The sequence below is a fragment of the Fringilla coelebs genome (genome assembly GCF_963513975.1).
Source record: "Fringilla coelebs genome assembly, chromosome: Z".
NCBI classification, from domain to species: Eukaryota; Metazoa; Chordata; class Aves; order Passeriformes; family Fringillidae; genus Fringilla; species Fringilla coelebs.
The window spans coordinates 34,360,831-34,377,628 of record NC_140031.1 but is presented as its reverse complement, the minus strand read 5'-3'; the positions used below and the strand labels follow the sequence as shown (position 1 = coordinate 34,377,628).

At 38.4% G+C, this 16,798-nt stretch overlaps 1 protein-coding gene across 3 annotated transcripts in view; it reads right to left on the bottom strand.

Moving 5' to 3' along the window:
- FOCAD (focadhesin) overlaps positions 1–16,798 on the bottom strand; it is a 92,481-nt gene that overhangs the window by 14,100 nt on the left and 61,583 nt on the right. For all 3 annotated transcript variants that reach the window (XM_084225894.1, XM_084225893.1, XM_084225895.1), the window contains 10 exons: positions 15,314–15,406; positions 13,345–13,433; positions 11,230–11,271; positions 9,873–9,981; positions 9,251–9,367; positions 8,660–8,898; positions 6,579–6,668; positions 3,674–3,821; positions 1,646–1,765; positions 634–756 (listed from right to left, as the gene is read on the bottom strand). In XM_084225894.1, coding sequence (XP_084082020.1) covers positions 634–756; positions 1,646–1,765; positions 3,674–3,821; positions 6,579–6,668; positions 8,660–8,898; positions 9,251–9,367; positions 9,873–9,981; positions 11,230–11,271; positions 13,345–13,433; positions 15,314–15,406 — 1,170 coding nt within the window. The remainder of the gene's footprint in view (positions 1–633; positions 757–1,645; positions 1,766–3,673; positions 3,822–6,578; positions 6,669–8,659; positions 8,899–9,250; positions 9,368–9,872; positions 9,982–11,229; positions 11,272–13,344; positions 13,434–15,313; positions 15,407–16,798) is intronic.

The following is a 16,798-nucleotide window of genomic DNA, read 5'->3' as shown; positions in this document are numbered from 1 at the left end:
TCATGGATTGATAACTCATTTTTTTCTAGCTCAATCTGTATTCCACAATATATACCAGTGCAATTCAACTCAAACCCAGTTTCTTTATTGATAATTACGTTTAGCTGCAGCCTTAATATGTAAGTTTAGAGTTTTATTTGAAACACCTAACTTTTCCAGATAAATTGAAATAATTGTAATGACTAAGGCACTATAATCACCCTTCTTTTTTCTAGTTCTGACAAGCAGCACCTGATTTCACAAGACATTTTCACTTAATAACCTAGACTTTATCCTTGGGCACTGTTCCAAATTAGTGAACATGTCCAAATTAGGACTTCATTTAGATAAGCCTTTCTCATAAATTATCCAAATTGAAGAGAAACAGGGATTTTTTCCCTTTAGCAAACAGCCCAAAATTATCCTCTTGCTTCCAAATATCAACCAAACAGCATATTCAGATAGTCCTAACTTTTCCTAACATCACTCCTTGCAGGAAGCAAGGAAAATTATGTTCCTACTGTTAATTTTAAACTGCACAACATCCCTTCCCCACCTCCTCTACCCCCACCCATGCAAAAATTAAAAAAAAAAAAAAAACCTAAACCAATAAAACAAGTACAAAACCCAGGATATACACAGAAACTCCTTTACCTCTGCAAGCACAATTTTTATCCAGGCTGGCATTAGTCTGTTACTCAGGTCTTCAGCTTTCCCATGACCATAAGCTGACAATCCATGTACTATTGCACCTAAAGCTAAAGCAAAACTGTAGGTCTGTAAGGAGAAAAAGAACTTATTAAAAACAGATTTTACAAAGGAGTCTGTATTCTTTTATACATTTATTATTGAAACATTACTCACATATTTATTATTTCCCAACAATTAGAGGGATATGTATTTGTCTAGAAAACCAGATGCTTTATTTCAAGTGACATGGGATTTTCTGAGATTAAATCTTTGACACATAGAGCCTTGGTTTTAGAGCAGATTTTCTGATATGAAGATAAAAAGCTCCAGCACAGGTAATTAGCTCTGACTTCCTATTTTACAGATAAACATTCTGAACAGTTGATTAATGTAATAGCAGGCTTTGATTCTAAATGGTTGCCTCCCCCAGCTCCTTCATTTCCTAGCGAACATGAACTAGAAAAGAACTTGCACTAAAATAATGACATTATTTTTGGCAATTTGAGGGATACCCTAGGACATTAGGAATGAAACACACACCTGTAGGAAGCTGTGGCTGTGTTTATGGTTATGCACTGGCAGTGGTTCAGGGACAGCAAAAATTCAGAACAGCACAGTTGATGTATTTTCCCACCAAGAAAAGAATTTATAGAAATATGTAATAAAAGAGACAAAAAATGGCAGGATACAGGGACCAAAGACATAAAATGTAACAATTTCTTTTCTAAATGCAATCAAACACATACAATTTCACTGTCTGGTAATTGCTATACACATTAATGAATCAAGTGGAAATCTCAGTAATTGTGTGGTATGCAAAATACATTCATCAGTATTAGTTAATGATGAAAGTAGATCAATATAATTGTCTTGAATTACAGTTTGGGAAAAGCAGTATCCAATATTAAATAGATAAAAAGAGAAAGAGAACTGCCCAAATACAGTGCAAGAGAGAGCCCAAATACAGAATTATTACCTGCTGATTATTTTCTGCTAAGGTCCGTAGCTTGCTCATAGCCTTCTCAGCCTCAGTTGCTTCTATGATTCCAACACTGAAAGCAGAGACACAGGAACAGGCCGTAGAATAGGCAAGTACCTGAAAAAAAATTTATTCCATTAACTAGTATCCAATTAAGCTCACTGTAGCAATGGTCACATTGAATAATGTGCCAGCATGATAGAAAAGATGTAACATTTTCAGTTCATACTTTCAGATATTCATTCCCTCTCTGAAAGACTCTTCATTGATGCTAATAATGTTAAACAAACACAACTAAAGCTTGGAAGTACTTCTGGTTTTACAGAGGTCAAACTCCGGACCTTCCACACAAATGTAACTATTCTCTAAACACAAGTATCTGATCATTATTTATGCAAGCATACTCAGCATGTTGTGCTCCCATCAGGACTACAAGCAGGTCCACCAGGCCAGAAAATGAGCATGTAGAACTGTCTGTCACACACAGCTCACAACACCAGCCTCCTGTCCTTGCAGAAGGATACATCAGCAACATGGTTTTTCTGTTCTGCTGCCTTAGCCGTGGAGAATAAGTAAGTGAAGTCTGAACTACCAACAAAGCAAGTGTGCCAAATGTCTAACCTCCTCTGTGCCAAAGTTAAGCAGCAGAACAACACATGACTCTGAGGGAAGCAGAGCGCACCTACCCACTGTGCAGGATTGACATCAATTTCACCTGTAGCAAGTAATGTGCAGGTTGTAACTTTTGCTTCAGCAGGCCAAAATTAGTTCTCGAGTACTGGGTTATATGCAAGTCATCTACAGCTCTGAAAGACCCTCTTGCATCTCATATAGCAGCATTCATCCTAGAGTGCTGCCCAAATTTTACTCATTTCTACAAATCCTTACAGAGGTTTTAATTGCCAAGGGTAGGTTTTCCTTTTCATCCCAAACTATCTCATGATGTTAAACAGCTGCTGCCTTTCATCTCAGAAGTTGCTGTATTGAACTCAGTTTAATTTCAATAAAGCATTGGAAGATCTCTGGGGACAGATAAATTATTCCATAGCTGTAAGTAATTTTAATGCATGAACCATAAGTTGCAAGAAGCTAATCCCCAACACATATGTACTGCCCAAAAAATAAAACTCCATAGAAGAACATGTTTAATAAAGAGCTTTCAGAACACTACCAACAGGGGGAAAAGAATAATACTATCAATCTCTATTGACTCTATTAACTTTCTCCTGTAGAAAACCAGAAGATTATGCAACTCAACTGCTCAGCTACTTCAGGCTTACATATTATCATGTACAGACAGCGTTGCTTTTCTCGTACAAAACATCTACTTGTTCTGATTTTTGGTTTCTGTTGCAATCTGTTTGAATTTCATCAGTTTTCATTCTCAAGTTTTACCTCAACAGAGTTATAGGCTAAGTACATGGACCACGTCAAATCTTACAGGACGTATCCTGGAAAAAAACTCCCTGAAATACAGGGCACAGTTTAAGTGTTCAAAGCATAAAGAAAATAGTAAATGGGGCCATAGCAGCATGCACAAGTACAAAATTCACATTAGCTAGCAACACAAAACTTCAAAGCAATATACAGAAGGCATATTGAAGGATGAAGTATTAGCATTTAAGTTCTCTCTGAGAGTAACTAGTTGTCTGCTTTTAGTAGATCAGATGAGCAATAAACAACTGTATGTAAGAGACCCATATTCACAGTTACCCATGATCCAACTTTCAACAGTTTAATTTGGGGTTATGGAATTAAAGAAGACCTTTAAAGAATCACATCTGTTATCTTTTCAGGCAGTTTCCTAATGTTTTTATAAGATTACACATTCTTCTATTCTTATTATTGCTGTTATTATCACTTTTTTCTCCAGCAGACATAAACCCATACATTATGAAAGAAAAAGTAGAAATTAAACCTTCCAGTATCACAGATAAAAAAAGTTTCAGCAAAAAGACTATAATTACTAAAGGGAAGAAACAAAATAAAAGGAAGACTTAAAATTAGTGATAAAATAGGTCATACCTCCTGGACTCCTCTGCTTTGTTCCTCACTGCTATCCAGGTATTTGTAGAGTTTTCGCAAGGAAGCAGAAACATGCACTCGTGATTCTGTTTGGCTACTGTGACTCATAAACGAAAGAACAAGTCCTACTCCTAAAATACACCCAGTGCTTTAAGAGAAAACAAAAGAGAAAATATTAAGTATGGTTTGGCTGCTCTGAACTCCCTTTAAACCCCAATAAAGTTTGTGGATAGGAAGACCTCTTGGCCTTGCCTCATATCTAGCCCTGTAGATAATTTATTACCACAGTCAATTTTGCAAATGGTCTTTATTTCACACATCGTTTTCAGGAAACACCAGATGAAAGAAGAGCATAAGCAGAAAGTGTTTATTTAAATAATAAGTCCTACACATAGAGACTCATTATTCCTTCTGTCTCTGAAGAACCAGTAGGCCCAACAACAAGCGCCATAAACTAGTATGAAGGAATTTCTGTGTGCCCTGATAGTAAGGACTAGGAAATCCCAATTAAACATACTAATTGCAGGTTCACTGAGTGTATTAGCATCTGCTGCTGTCAGACTCCTTCAAGAGTTGTTTCATTTGCAAAAGTAATGAAATTAGTCATTAAGCCAGAGAGCTGCTAAGATGGCTTTCTTAACCAGGTAAGAAATTAAGGTATTCACCTGCATTTCTTAACAGGAATGGTCAGGTGTGAATTCTGACTTGTGTGTACTAAAATTTGCATATGCTACAGTGGAGCAGCTTCATCAGGGCAGACATATCCAGCACAACTAGCTGTTTGATCCTGAGGCTACTTAAAATTGCAACAAAAACATAGTTTCAAAGGGCATAATTTAATATGTCAGCTGGCACAAACATTTCCAAAGTCTCCACTGCTTTTTCAGATTTTTGTTCAGAAATTCCATTCTGGACCAAAGATCTTTTACTAAATTCTGCATCTGTGCTCCCGTAAGAAGTTCCAAGTCGTCAGGCCTGTCAGAAAACTTCCAGACAGTTCTGGCTTCCATCATGATATACTAAAACATAGCAGACACTTAATTGCTCTGAAGGTGATCTCTCACATCCCCAACTGCTCTTATTTGTAGATGATTTGTTTTCCCCCGTGCACATCTCCCTGACACTGCTTGTAGCAAGCAGCAAGCAGTCAAATGAGCGTGGCTAGGATCTTAGGCATTCTCCTAAGCTTCTCCTATCCAACTTAAAAATGGCAAGAAAAAAAAAAAAGCTGCTGCTTTTACTCACTAGGTAAAAAAGGGACATCTGAGAAAAACTTCCATCGTACTGTTTTACAGTAACTGGGGATTAAGGATGATTGAGCATGGCTAGAAGACATAGAGGGGTGTCTTGGGAGTGGTATTTTTTTCCAGCAAAGATAAAACAAACTTTTTAAAGTAACTGCTATATCTGAATTAATGACTACCTAATAAAACAAGGACATGGCTTATATACAAGAGTTCTAAATTCAAGTTTATACACTACTGCTTGTTGACAAAACTACAAAGAAAGAAAATGGAGTTTCTCATTAGAGCTATAATATTTTATGTTATTCACTGTTAATAAAGACTTAAAACCTAACGAGACACTCAAGCAAGAATAAAACTTCACCTTCTCTGCTCCACTTTTTGTAACTAACAATTGCTCTCACTTGGCTACCTTATTTGTCAGCTACATAAAATGAGTATTTAGGTAAATTTCATCTACATGATATTTCAGATTTCCTAGCACATTTTAAGTATTTTACTGCCAGAGCATCAGGTTGCAGGGAGTCCTGCCTTCCACCAGGCGCAGCCTGAGCCTGGACAGCACTGATTCCCACACCTGCACTGCTCAGCAGACCTATGCTCGAAACACTGTCAGCCTGTTTTTTGTGAAAAAGAAAATCACTGATTTAGCAGGAGTGAAACACTGGTGAAAATGCTCATGCCTCACAGCTGATCATGCCGGTGTCACACTGGATGAAAAGGCTGGAAAGGACCTTCCTTTGGAACAGCAGTTTACAAGTAGAAATGCAAAATTTGGACAACTCTGCAACATTTACAGCTCTACATTACTTCTTTGCTCACAAAGAGAACTCGTACTAGACACCAACTTCCTCTCAAACTTTAAAAATCATAGAGGGCACAAAAATTACCCCCTCTTCAATCTTCCCTCTCTTGCTTGCCATTGTTTCATATTCTTCTGGCAACCTCTTGCTGCCAGAGAAGTCTGGCTTGGCTCTTCTGAGGCTTTGATCCCCAGCTAATGGGCTGCACAAACCAGCAGCAATAGGCATGACAAAGGGGTGCAGCTGGTAGAGTGTCTGTGTACTGTGTGTGTCATCCTGTGCCACTCAAAAGGCAACAGAAATCCTCACTAAGCTATACAGGTTCACAGCCCAGTGGTGCACAGCTATGACTTCTCAGAGCTTTTCAGAAAGTGCACTGGAGAAAGGAGGGCAAAGGCAAATGGGAATTATTGCTGTTTCTTTTGAACAGTGAAGAGCTGGGCAGAGTAATGTTCAAACTGAAAGAAAACCTTATGCACCCACACTGAGCCACTCAACATACTGTGGTTCCTTCCCTGATTTGAAAGAGAATGACTACTGTGGAAGGAACATCCTGCCATGCTATGGTAGCTGTCTCATGGCAACTGACACATGTTTTATTGTCTAAGGAGATTCAAGTTCTAACTGTAAAAACTTAAGCAATGTAGACACAGTCTGTGACTGATTCTGTTTAAGGGAGCATGTGGACCTCCAAAGGGCCTTTCCAGCCTGCCTGAACTGGTGATTATATGGAAGTACTCAGAACCTGTTGTCTCCTTGTCCTATTCCTATACTTTTCTATGTAGAATTAGGGAAGAAAGTGTGAATTAAAAAGGTATAGTTCAAAGTAAAGTATCACTAGTAACAAAGGAAACTCACTTGTACTCCAGACTAGTGTCAAAGCAGCAGTTCTCCAAGACATCCAGGGACTTCATCAGAACCAAGTTCATCTGTTGACCAGGTATATCACTACAAAACCAAACCAAGACAGAAACAAAGGAAAGATCCAATGCCTGACAGTAGCAGGAGGAGCCTGATAAAACATCATCTCAGCTAGACGAGTAACTATTCATAAGCTGAAAATTCATGACATTCCTCACTATTAGCTCTCTCAATCTCTCTCCACCTCAACGTCTAACTTACTGATAAAAAAGACACATTTACATCTCACTCCAAAGATGTCATATGGATACCCTTCTTATAAAACATAAACTCAATTTTCATAATGAACAGGACATCTTTAATGGAAACTAGGTCTATAATCTGATATAAGCTGTAGCTAAATTCCTGTGAGTTTTGTTTTGTTGCAATACAGTGCTTTGAAGAAAGTGTAAGATTAAGCTTTCAAACCATGCACGGCAGTGAAAGAGTAATCCTGGCCTGCAAGAAATGGTTAGAAAAATGTATTCACTTAACACCCCTCACCCTAGAAATGAAACAAACACAAACCCCCAAAATATTGATTCACATCCTCCAAAATACTGGGCTGATGTAACTTCATTCTCTTTAAGAGTCTTTTAATTCTTGTATGTAGCTCAGTTGTCCCACTGGCTAAACATCCAAAGGCAGTCCATTCCCAAATTATGTGGCTGAGTCAGTAGCAGCAAGGCATCAAGACACCAAAGCATGATTAGAACTCAGCAATGCTTCAGTTTTAACAAAATCAGGAGCCTTAGAAACATCAGTTTCACTGGGCAAATTAACAACTGCCAATCAAATCTGTTTGGTAGCTGTGCTTGTGTACTAATTAAACATTTTTTTATGGGTATACAAGAAGAAAAAATCCCTAGCAGTCAAAACTCTGGAGGAATATAAAGTCAAACCAACTTCTTAATTTCTCTGGAATCACCAGAAATTTGCAATTGAGGCCAACCTTTCTGAAAAGGAGGCATTTTCTAACAACTTCAGAACACCTCTGTGTGTAATGCCACTGGGCCACTTCTAGCCAGATAGCGAGACCTGTGCAGGACCAGGGTTCCTCAGGCGAGCAGTCTCAGGCTGGGCAGCTCAGCCTTCTGCAGGCCGAGTGTCCGAGCCCTAAGCGCCCTACAGCCTGGCACCTTGGCAAGCGCAGTGATTATCAGCTCTCAGTGATTTTCAGCTCTTTTATAGTTTCAGCTCTTTGCTTGCTAAGGTGCTCCGGCTGGCAGTGGCTTCTACATAAGCAGACGGAGAGAGAGGAGAAGGCAGCCTCGGTGATTCCATGATGGCTTATTTCCAGGGAGTTCGTGAAGGGTTCCGACGGCAGCTCTTCTGCCCAGAATGGGCCAGGGTGGCTACTTATATAGGGTTAGGGGGGATTGGGAACTGACCAATTGTAAGGGTTAGGGAAACTAGCCTGTAGGGTCACAGAGCGATAAGCTAGGCCTGGAGGACCTAAGTGAAGACTTTGGCTATAGCTACTCTGACTCAGCATTCTCTTATCTCTAAGCCTCCATCCTCCATGGGGCCCTAGCCATCTCAATGTCTGCTACACCTCTGTGCTGCCAACACAGCTGTAACAGCATGCTTTAAAGACAGGTCATTAAATTACTTCCATCCTCACATTTGTAACTCATGTGACGTAAGTGAACGCTGTCCCATGTCCAGAGCACCACTTACAAAGGAACCAATGAGAGTTGTGTATTATTTTACAATTATGTCTTCCAGCATAACTAGTCCCATTTAAAAGAATATCTGTTGTTCTTCTAGCTGACTGCTTTGCACTTTGTACCTCAGGATATTATGAAAATTAGTCACTTATCCTGAAGAAATGACAGAACACCTAGGATAGCTCTGGGGGGGGCTAAAGTGGGGGCAGGGGGACACTGATAATAAGAGGCACCATTTAAGAAACATTACAAAGCCCTTCAAGAATCATTTGCCTATGGCTTGTAAATACTTTAATTCCTCAGAGCTTAAGGCCGCATGCAGAAGAAGGAAGTTACCTTTGCAAATACATTAAATATGGCAGTTCTCACCTGACTTTTTCTTCATACAAACGTGAGATGAACATCCCCAAACCAAGACCCATGTGGATCTGAACAGCTTGAGACTCGTCAGCATTTGGTTTCCCAGGTAACCTGTCAGTCAGCATACTCAGGATCTCCTCAACCTTCTCCTTGCATGATACAATGAAAATGGGCACCAGGAGAGACAAAGCTGTAGCTGCACAGGATCGAGCTATAATACTAGCAGTATTTTCACCTGAGTAAGATTTCTAGAAAAGCACAAAAGAGAACTTTGTTTTCTGTTACGCCTTTTGCAGTCAATAACACTCAGCATTTGAGGAACTTGAAATAAACACCTACAGAGCAAACAGCAGCACAGATGCATTACAATCTGACATTCCTTGCATGTGGCTTTTACCATTTTGATAATGAAGACAAAAACTTCAAGCAAACAAATATAAATAGAAAGTACAATGAAAGGAAATTAACAAGAGCAATGAAAGTCTTGATTTTCCCCTATTCCAACTACTACAGCTCAAACAGAACGAGGAAACTTTATTATTAGAACTCCAGGTATGAAATACAGATATATTGTCTCACCTTCAGTACCACAGCACATACCTGATAGAACCACGGGAAGACCTGACCTTTAGGCTGGTAGCGGCTATTCACAATACTCAAGAGGGTCTCCGTGACCATGGAAATCCAGTGTTTCATAGGAATAAAATCAGGTTCAGTCTATAAAAATCAAACCCAAATAGTCATCATTATTTTTTCTTAAATCAACTTCTGCCTAAACAGCTCAGCTTTTGATGTTCCACTGTGATCCATTGTGAATGAGATTATTTTGTAATTCCTATGCAGTGTAAGTAGCATCATTTACTTGTCAGTGCTGGCTCTTCAGACACTACTTTTTATCAAGTACTATTCAGTGGAGCCAAAAATGAAGAAATTTTGAAAAAAGTTTGGCTAGCCTTCAGCGTCCATAGAGTGACCATCTCATCTGTCCCAATGGTCAAACAAATGACCATTTAGACATTTTGCTTCTTGTGACAAGGCACATACATACTCTACCTGCTTTGGTACCACAGAATCTGACAGATGGCATTCACTGAGTATAATGAAATTTGAACTTGAAAATGTAAAGTACTTCACATGCACGTACCAGCCCTGCCCAAACACCTGGTCATATTACTTCTCTGTATTCTACGAAGAGAAGGGACCCTCTCCCAGATTCACTCACCTCAGGCACCTCTTCACTGTCTGAAGAAAGGCTGCTTTCATATTTGGCTACAGCAACTGCAAGGCCAGTTAAAGCAAAAATAGAGTTTCCTTTCACCACTGGGCTGTCTCTGAACAGAAAAAGGAAAACAGTTAAGAAACATGGTAGAGATGCTGGCAACAAAACATATATCTCAAAGCAGAAAAGTTATGGTACAGGTGATCCAGGAGGGAAGGTCTTTGCCCCTAGCAAGTTCATAGGGCTCTTTTCTAGCTCAGCAGCAATCTGTTACATTTCATCTTCAGGAATTAGAGAAAGAATGGAGGGAAGAAGTGTTTCAGTCTTTTTTTTTCTTTTTCTTGTCTGTCTTTTATATAAAGGCTGGCACACACAAAGTTGTATAAAAACAGAAGCTTTCTTCCACTATAATAAGGACTGTTACCCTGCAGAGCAAGCAGCACTCACAGAAATGCAGCAGTTGGTCTTAGTAGTACCATTTCCATAGAGGACAAAACAAAAACATCTTTAAATAGAGAATGCTGGGGAGGCAGATGCCACTTCATTGCAAGATGCCACTTCACAGCACAAGAAGATTTAGAAGAGCAGCCATTATTACCAGCTTAAAAAAAAAGTTTTGAATTATTTCCTTACACTACAAAAACACTACCATCATGGAAAATGATAGGATTCATCACTTCTATGACAGTGCGAACCTTTAAGGAAATCAAGAAAGAAAATCTGACAAAAAACAGGGAAAACATAACTGTGTTCAGTTTTGTATAAGGAAGTATGTTGATATTCTAGTCATTCCCAGAAAAACAAAGTGCAATATTATCCTGATGGAACTCTCTTAAGTTATTTTACAAAAGCACTTGAACAATATGGCTGTATAAGACCACTTACAGGCCAGTAGACTCTCTGCATGAGTCTTCCATTTCTAAAAACTTCCTTGACTGGTGCTGTGAAAATATAGCTACACTGCCAATCGGGCGCTTATTCCAGATCCAAAGATGTCATTACCACAGTAAAAGTATTTTCTAGATTTCTATTTTGTTTTTTAAAACAAGAAATGCGAGTCTTAGTGGAATGTCATCATTTGGAACAGTGAAACTCAGGTAAGAGATACTCGCAAATAATTACAAGGTATTTAGTTAAGTTCTTTGAAGTATCTCAGTATCTTTTGCCTTAAATAACTTCCTAAGCTTCTAAAAGGCAACATTTTATTATGTACCTCAGAGAGAAGCTTCTAAATTCACACACTCATGAAACCTGGCAAAAATCATCTTAAAAAGATCTAGGAGGAAAAGGAGCAGTGTCCCACTCTTTATTGAAAATATGGGGAAAAAACCATCATCTGTAGTAATTTAGCAGTCCTTACTTAGAAGCGCCTTTGATGACATCAGTCAACATATCTCTGACCCTGCAAGAGAACAGAAAGAATTTACACCATGTTCACTACAGTATGAACTCACCTAAATTCCTCTTATGTCTTACATGAGTCTATTCTAAGTTAACAATTGTATCAGCTGATCAGAAGACTTAGCACAAAATAATTACAAGCATTTAATTTGTAAGAACTCAATGCACCACTCCAAGTTTCTTCATGCTCATGCACTCCCAATGTTTTATAAAGGACTCTTACTTGACTTAGTACCACTTTTTGTAAAATGCTGGTTCATGCAATAGCCGTAAATATGCTTTTTGAGCACATCAAACTCATAAGTTTCCAGATCATTGTGGTATGTTCTAGCATAATGAAAATCTGAATGCTTTATAAAGGACAACCATTACAATTTTTTCTACACTTACTCTATTTCTAGAAACCACTACAGGCAGTTATGCTATGACATGGTATATAAACCTGAATCAATTTAAATTAAAGCCATAGGAGCTGTTACAATATCTTAGACATTATTGCACATGATTTATAACAGGCTACTGTTTTCAATTGTTTCCTTTTGCATTCATATCAAGACCGAAGCACAGATGCAATCAATCTCCTATACTGAAAGATGTGGATGAGGGGAGAGATCCTCTATTCTGAAACATACAATTCTGTCTTGGCCATGAATGTCATTCTACATAAAAAGCAACTTTAGACTGAAAATGCATGCCTCCTAAAACAGAGCTGTATGTTATATGACTGAGTTACACCCAAGCTTTTAAAGAAACCTACCCAGATCTTCCTTCACAATCACACTGCTTTTGCACACACTTTCAAAGCCACCACACTAAAAGCATTTACAACTTGGTAAACACCAATGCAAAATTGCACCAAAAAAATTTGCAAAATTTACACAATAAAGGATTAACACTAAAGTTTATACCACATTGTCCACAATTAGGTTAATCCTAGTGAGCAACAAGAATGCTTAATGGCTGCTGAAGTTAGGGCCATGAGGAAGCAAGTAAATAATTGTGAACTGGAAAAGAAACTAAAGCTACTACTGGGCTCCAGTTAATTTCCTGCTTTGATTTTTTTTCCTGATAAAGGGAATTCTGTTAATTTTTGACATAGCTTACATTATCACCATTTAGGAAATAAAGAGCAGAAATTCTTTCAGGAGAAATCTACAAAAGCAGCATTGCTACAGGCCTTTTTATACTCTATTAAGAAAAAGATCAGTCATTAATAAAGTATCTTTTCTACAACACTGTAGCATTCTAGATCTTACAATGCAAGCCACTATTCCAGAATTAGCCAGAATTCAGAACAAATTCTGAATTCCTCTTGAGTGGGACTTAATAACGCACCTTTTAGATTGAAACACACAAAAAGCATTTCGGCTTTGTACACATTTTCCTTCCAATACACTTACGAGCAAGCATAAACCCAGATATTTATACTGTCCATGGACAGATAGTTTTTTCTCTTGTAAAGCCTCCCACTTTGCACCTTCTTCTCCTGGCCATGCATATACATGGCTAAATCCTGACTGACTGAGAGACACTTCTCACCTGACTGAAATAGAATTAGTGCAGAATATGGATCGGGGTGCACATAATGTACTTGCTTTTAAACAATATTTTCACACTCAATAATGGTAACTTAGCAGCAGTCCACCATGATATACATCAGATTGTCACTTGCATTTCTTTTGTCAAGGTATTTTCAGTGAAATAGTTCAGAAAAAGGAAATTTTTATCTTTGCATAACCATTCTCCTTTAACATCCTATAAAACCCCTGAATTCTTTCACTCTTTCCAGCTGCTCACCCTACAAAGTTTTCAGGCTCTGTAGAGGGGAAGGTACCTGTGAACCCATGCATATGGAAATTCTTACAATTACCCAATATTCTTTCTTTCTACTCCCCTCTCCCACCATGGTCACTGTATCTGGTGGTTGGTTGTTGTTCACTTTCAGGGTTTTTTTTGGTTCATTAGTGCTCATACAGTCTTTAAACTTGCAAAATTAAAGACTTTAAAACCTTGTCCTCCTCTGTCCCCTTACTTGCCACTACAAGTGGTCAGGAGCACACAGGCACTTCCTTACCATAGCCAGGCCGTAAATTGTTTGTACTGCACCTCTTCAGGATCCTCTTTTCCATGCTTTAACTGCATCTCCAGCTCTGCCTGCCTACCCTGCAGAGTTGCAAAAAAAGTAAAAAATGGATCTTATAAGCTTTATTTACATCGTAAGATTTCTTCAGAGAATACTCAGGTAACACATGTAGCCTAACCTAAGGGCTAGTTCAAAAGTAACCTTGACTGCATTGCAAAGGGGATCCCGCTGTAATATACAATATATTAAAGAGAAGAATCTGTAATTTTTTGTTCTGAGTAAGAAAAACAAACTGCAGATGGCATAAATGACTGAGGCATCTATATGATACATGCAGAGCCAAGTTCCCTTGGGAAGGGCTACAACAAGCAGGGACTGAACTTTAGACTCCTGATAGTTTAAATGGATTCTAACAGCAAAACACTGCTTTCTTGATGCACTACTTAAGACAGAATTCTTCATTCTTTTACTTCACACACCTCTGACCCCCCTGTGATTTCCTACATCATTCTTTCTACATATAGAAAGGTGATATGGATTCTGCCCTCTAACATGCCATAACATGTTATAACGTACATATGTTATCTAAAAATATCTAAAGCAGCTTTGTTTTAACACTCTGTCTCCAATCAATAGAACTATAACTTAACTTTTAATTTCCTGCTCCTTAGCAGATTACTAAGCCTTAAATGAAAAAATACTGGCAAATATGCTGTATTTTTCTGGTATTAAATGCTTGTAGTTTGGATATACATACCAACCTGAAAATACAACACAGTGAATCTAGAAAATCCAGGTCTCACTCAAAAAGTGACCCTCCACAGAGATTAAAGGAGTACATCAACACACTGACTAAAAAGAAGGCAGTATAGCAGCTCAGAAACACTGAATTATGTACTATCCAGACTACTCATCTTAGTCTCTTTTGGCCACCTCCAAGGAAACGTACTACAATAGTGAAAGGATTAAGTAAGAAGCAACAAACATAGGCTCTACTGTCCTGTAAAATGGCAAGAAATCCTACAGATCCTTTAAAAAAAATCTAGTACGTGCTAAGCTTCTTGTGAAATCTTGCCTTGGAAGGGAAGCAAAATAGGAAAGTAATTAAATGCAAGAGACAATGTCCCCCAAGACCTAAACCTGCAATTTGAATAGCTGCTGCTTGTGGCTGGCTTGGTATAGGATCTCACATTTTGTTGATAGTCAAAATAAAAATTGTTTTGAAAATGTGAGAGAAGCCTATGTTTTGCTGCATAGCAAAACAAGGAGCAAAACTTCAAGAATTCATTCAGCAACCTGTGCTGCTCATGCTGAAGACAGCTGATGTGGCCTGGAAATACAAACAAATAAGTCCTTCTAGTAGCACAAAGAGACCATTCTGGAAGGAAGCTATTTGCTGAACCTTTTTTAGATAATTTTCCTGTTGAAATTCAAATTATATTACATTGGTCTAGATACCAGGTGAGCTAACCTAATGAGAGAATTAAAGATATTTCTTAACCATTAGATAGAGTTGAAAAAATGGAGAGAGGAGTCCCTTACAGTGTAGCAGGATGACATGCCGATTAAGGGGAAGCTCTTTTTAATGAATCATCCCTCCATAGCGTCTGTCTCCTTTATGGTATTACTGTTTCAAATTTCCTATCCAAGCCATAGGTTAGAGCTCTAGCTAAAATTTCATCTTCTAAAAATTCTAAAAATCGACACTTTCTGCAAGCCGACACAGGAACAAAGCTGCATGAAGTGGAATTGTAAATAGAAACTACACTTCTACAAAGTATCCCAGACTGTGCCGTCAGTAGCTGAACACTAATTTTTATTTCTTTTGTACAATGTTATAATCAAGCACCTCAAGCTTTACTTTTTTTGTAACTTGTATGAGTGCTCTTGCTGGTAAAATTAAAACCCATACCACCTGAATAAGCATTAATGTCCACAGTAATATATATCTCAAAATTACCTGCAGGACTGCACTGTAGGTTCGACTCATAAATCCTAACCAGGTCTGTGGCAGCAGTATGGAGTGGTGCCATTCAGAAGGCTGAATATTAACCTGTGCAACACACCAGAAAGGTTAGAAGCAGTTAGATTAAGTCCAATATATGCAGAATCTGTGTTCTCCAGTCTATGATTTGCAGACAAACATTCACTTATTTCCACGGGCCATTTCACACGGCTATAGGAAATGAAAATGATCATGTACTTTATTCTCCTTTCTGATTTTACCCACACCAAGTTACTTTCAACTTCATTACCCAGGCCAGTCAAAAGTGGTTGCTTGAGGTGATGCAACAAGTAATTGATCCCAGAGAGACAGCAGAACTGTATAAGGTAATAAGCAAACACTTAGCAGCACTGGCAAATGTTTCTTCATAGTTTGTGAAGATCTCAGAAGTTTCTAAAAGCAGATTTGTTAACCAAGATAAATAACTGACCTCCCTCTGTATCATTATTTTCCTGAGTCTTCCTGCTTATACACCTCTATTTTATGCCCCTAATTATCTACATAGTCAGAATTCTTTCTTCACTTGGACTTTTTAACAAAAAACAAAAGACCATACTAAAGGTCCATGCCCACTGCTTTCAGTGAACCTGAGAGACTTGTGAATAATTACTAATACATCTATACAAATAACAACATTTTAATAGTCAATCAAAAAAGATAACGTACTCCATCTTGTAGACAATACAAATATGACTTCTAGTGAAAAAAAGGTAATCTCATCTTAATAATGACTAATAAACACTAGTCCTTTCTTTTAGTTAAAATTATATTCACGCCTCCTGCTCATGTCTGCCCATCAATTCCTCCAAAAGTTTATGAGCAGTCAAGGTTCCAGGTAGAATTGCTTTCCTTGGCTTCCTGAGGAACCTGCAGCAAGTCCAGCCTTCCCCTCTGCCTCTGCTCTGAAACTAAGTATGTGGAATATGAGGAAGGAAAGAGGGAACTGAACATCTTCACATAACAGAGAACATTCAAAATTCATCTACAGCTGAAAATGACTGGACACAGTGCTGAAGATTTTCATATAAGCAGTATTGCAACGTGCTATTTCAGTACAGGAAACCTTTACTTGACATCTATTGATGGATATCAAGGGTAACAACAACTAGACTAAGTGTTGAGCAATTAATACTAGCAACCACAGACAAAGGTTACAAGTGATGTTCAGATTGTTTTTTAAGTGCACAATTTATGTGTAAGAAAAAATTGGCTGGGTGGGGAGGTGCAGGGAATGAGGCTCAAGAGAACTGAGAACTAAGGACAAGTGCTTGTGGAACACTGCCACATTGATGTGGGGGTTTTCTTTGGAACATCACTTCCCAGACCAAGCAGCCAATCAGTTTTTAAGGAAGAGCTGCAACCTGATATCTGAGGCAGTAAGAAATGGCATGAACTTGGAGCTAGTAACCTGAGCCTGTCAACTGATGCTTCAGAAGAACA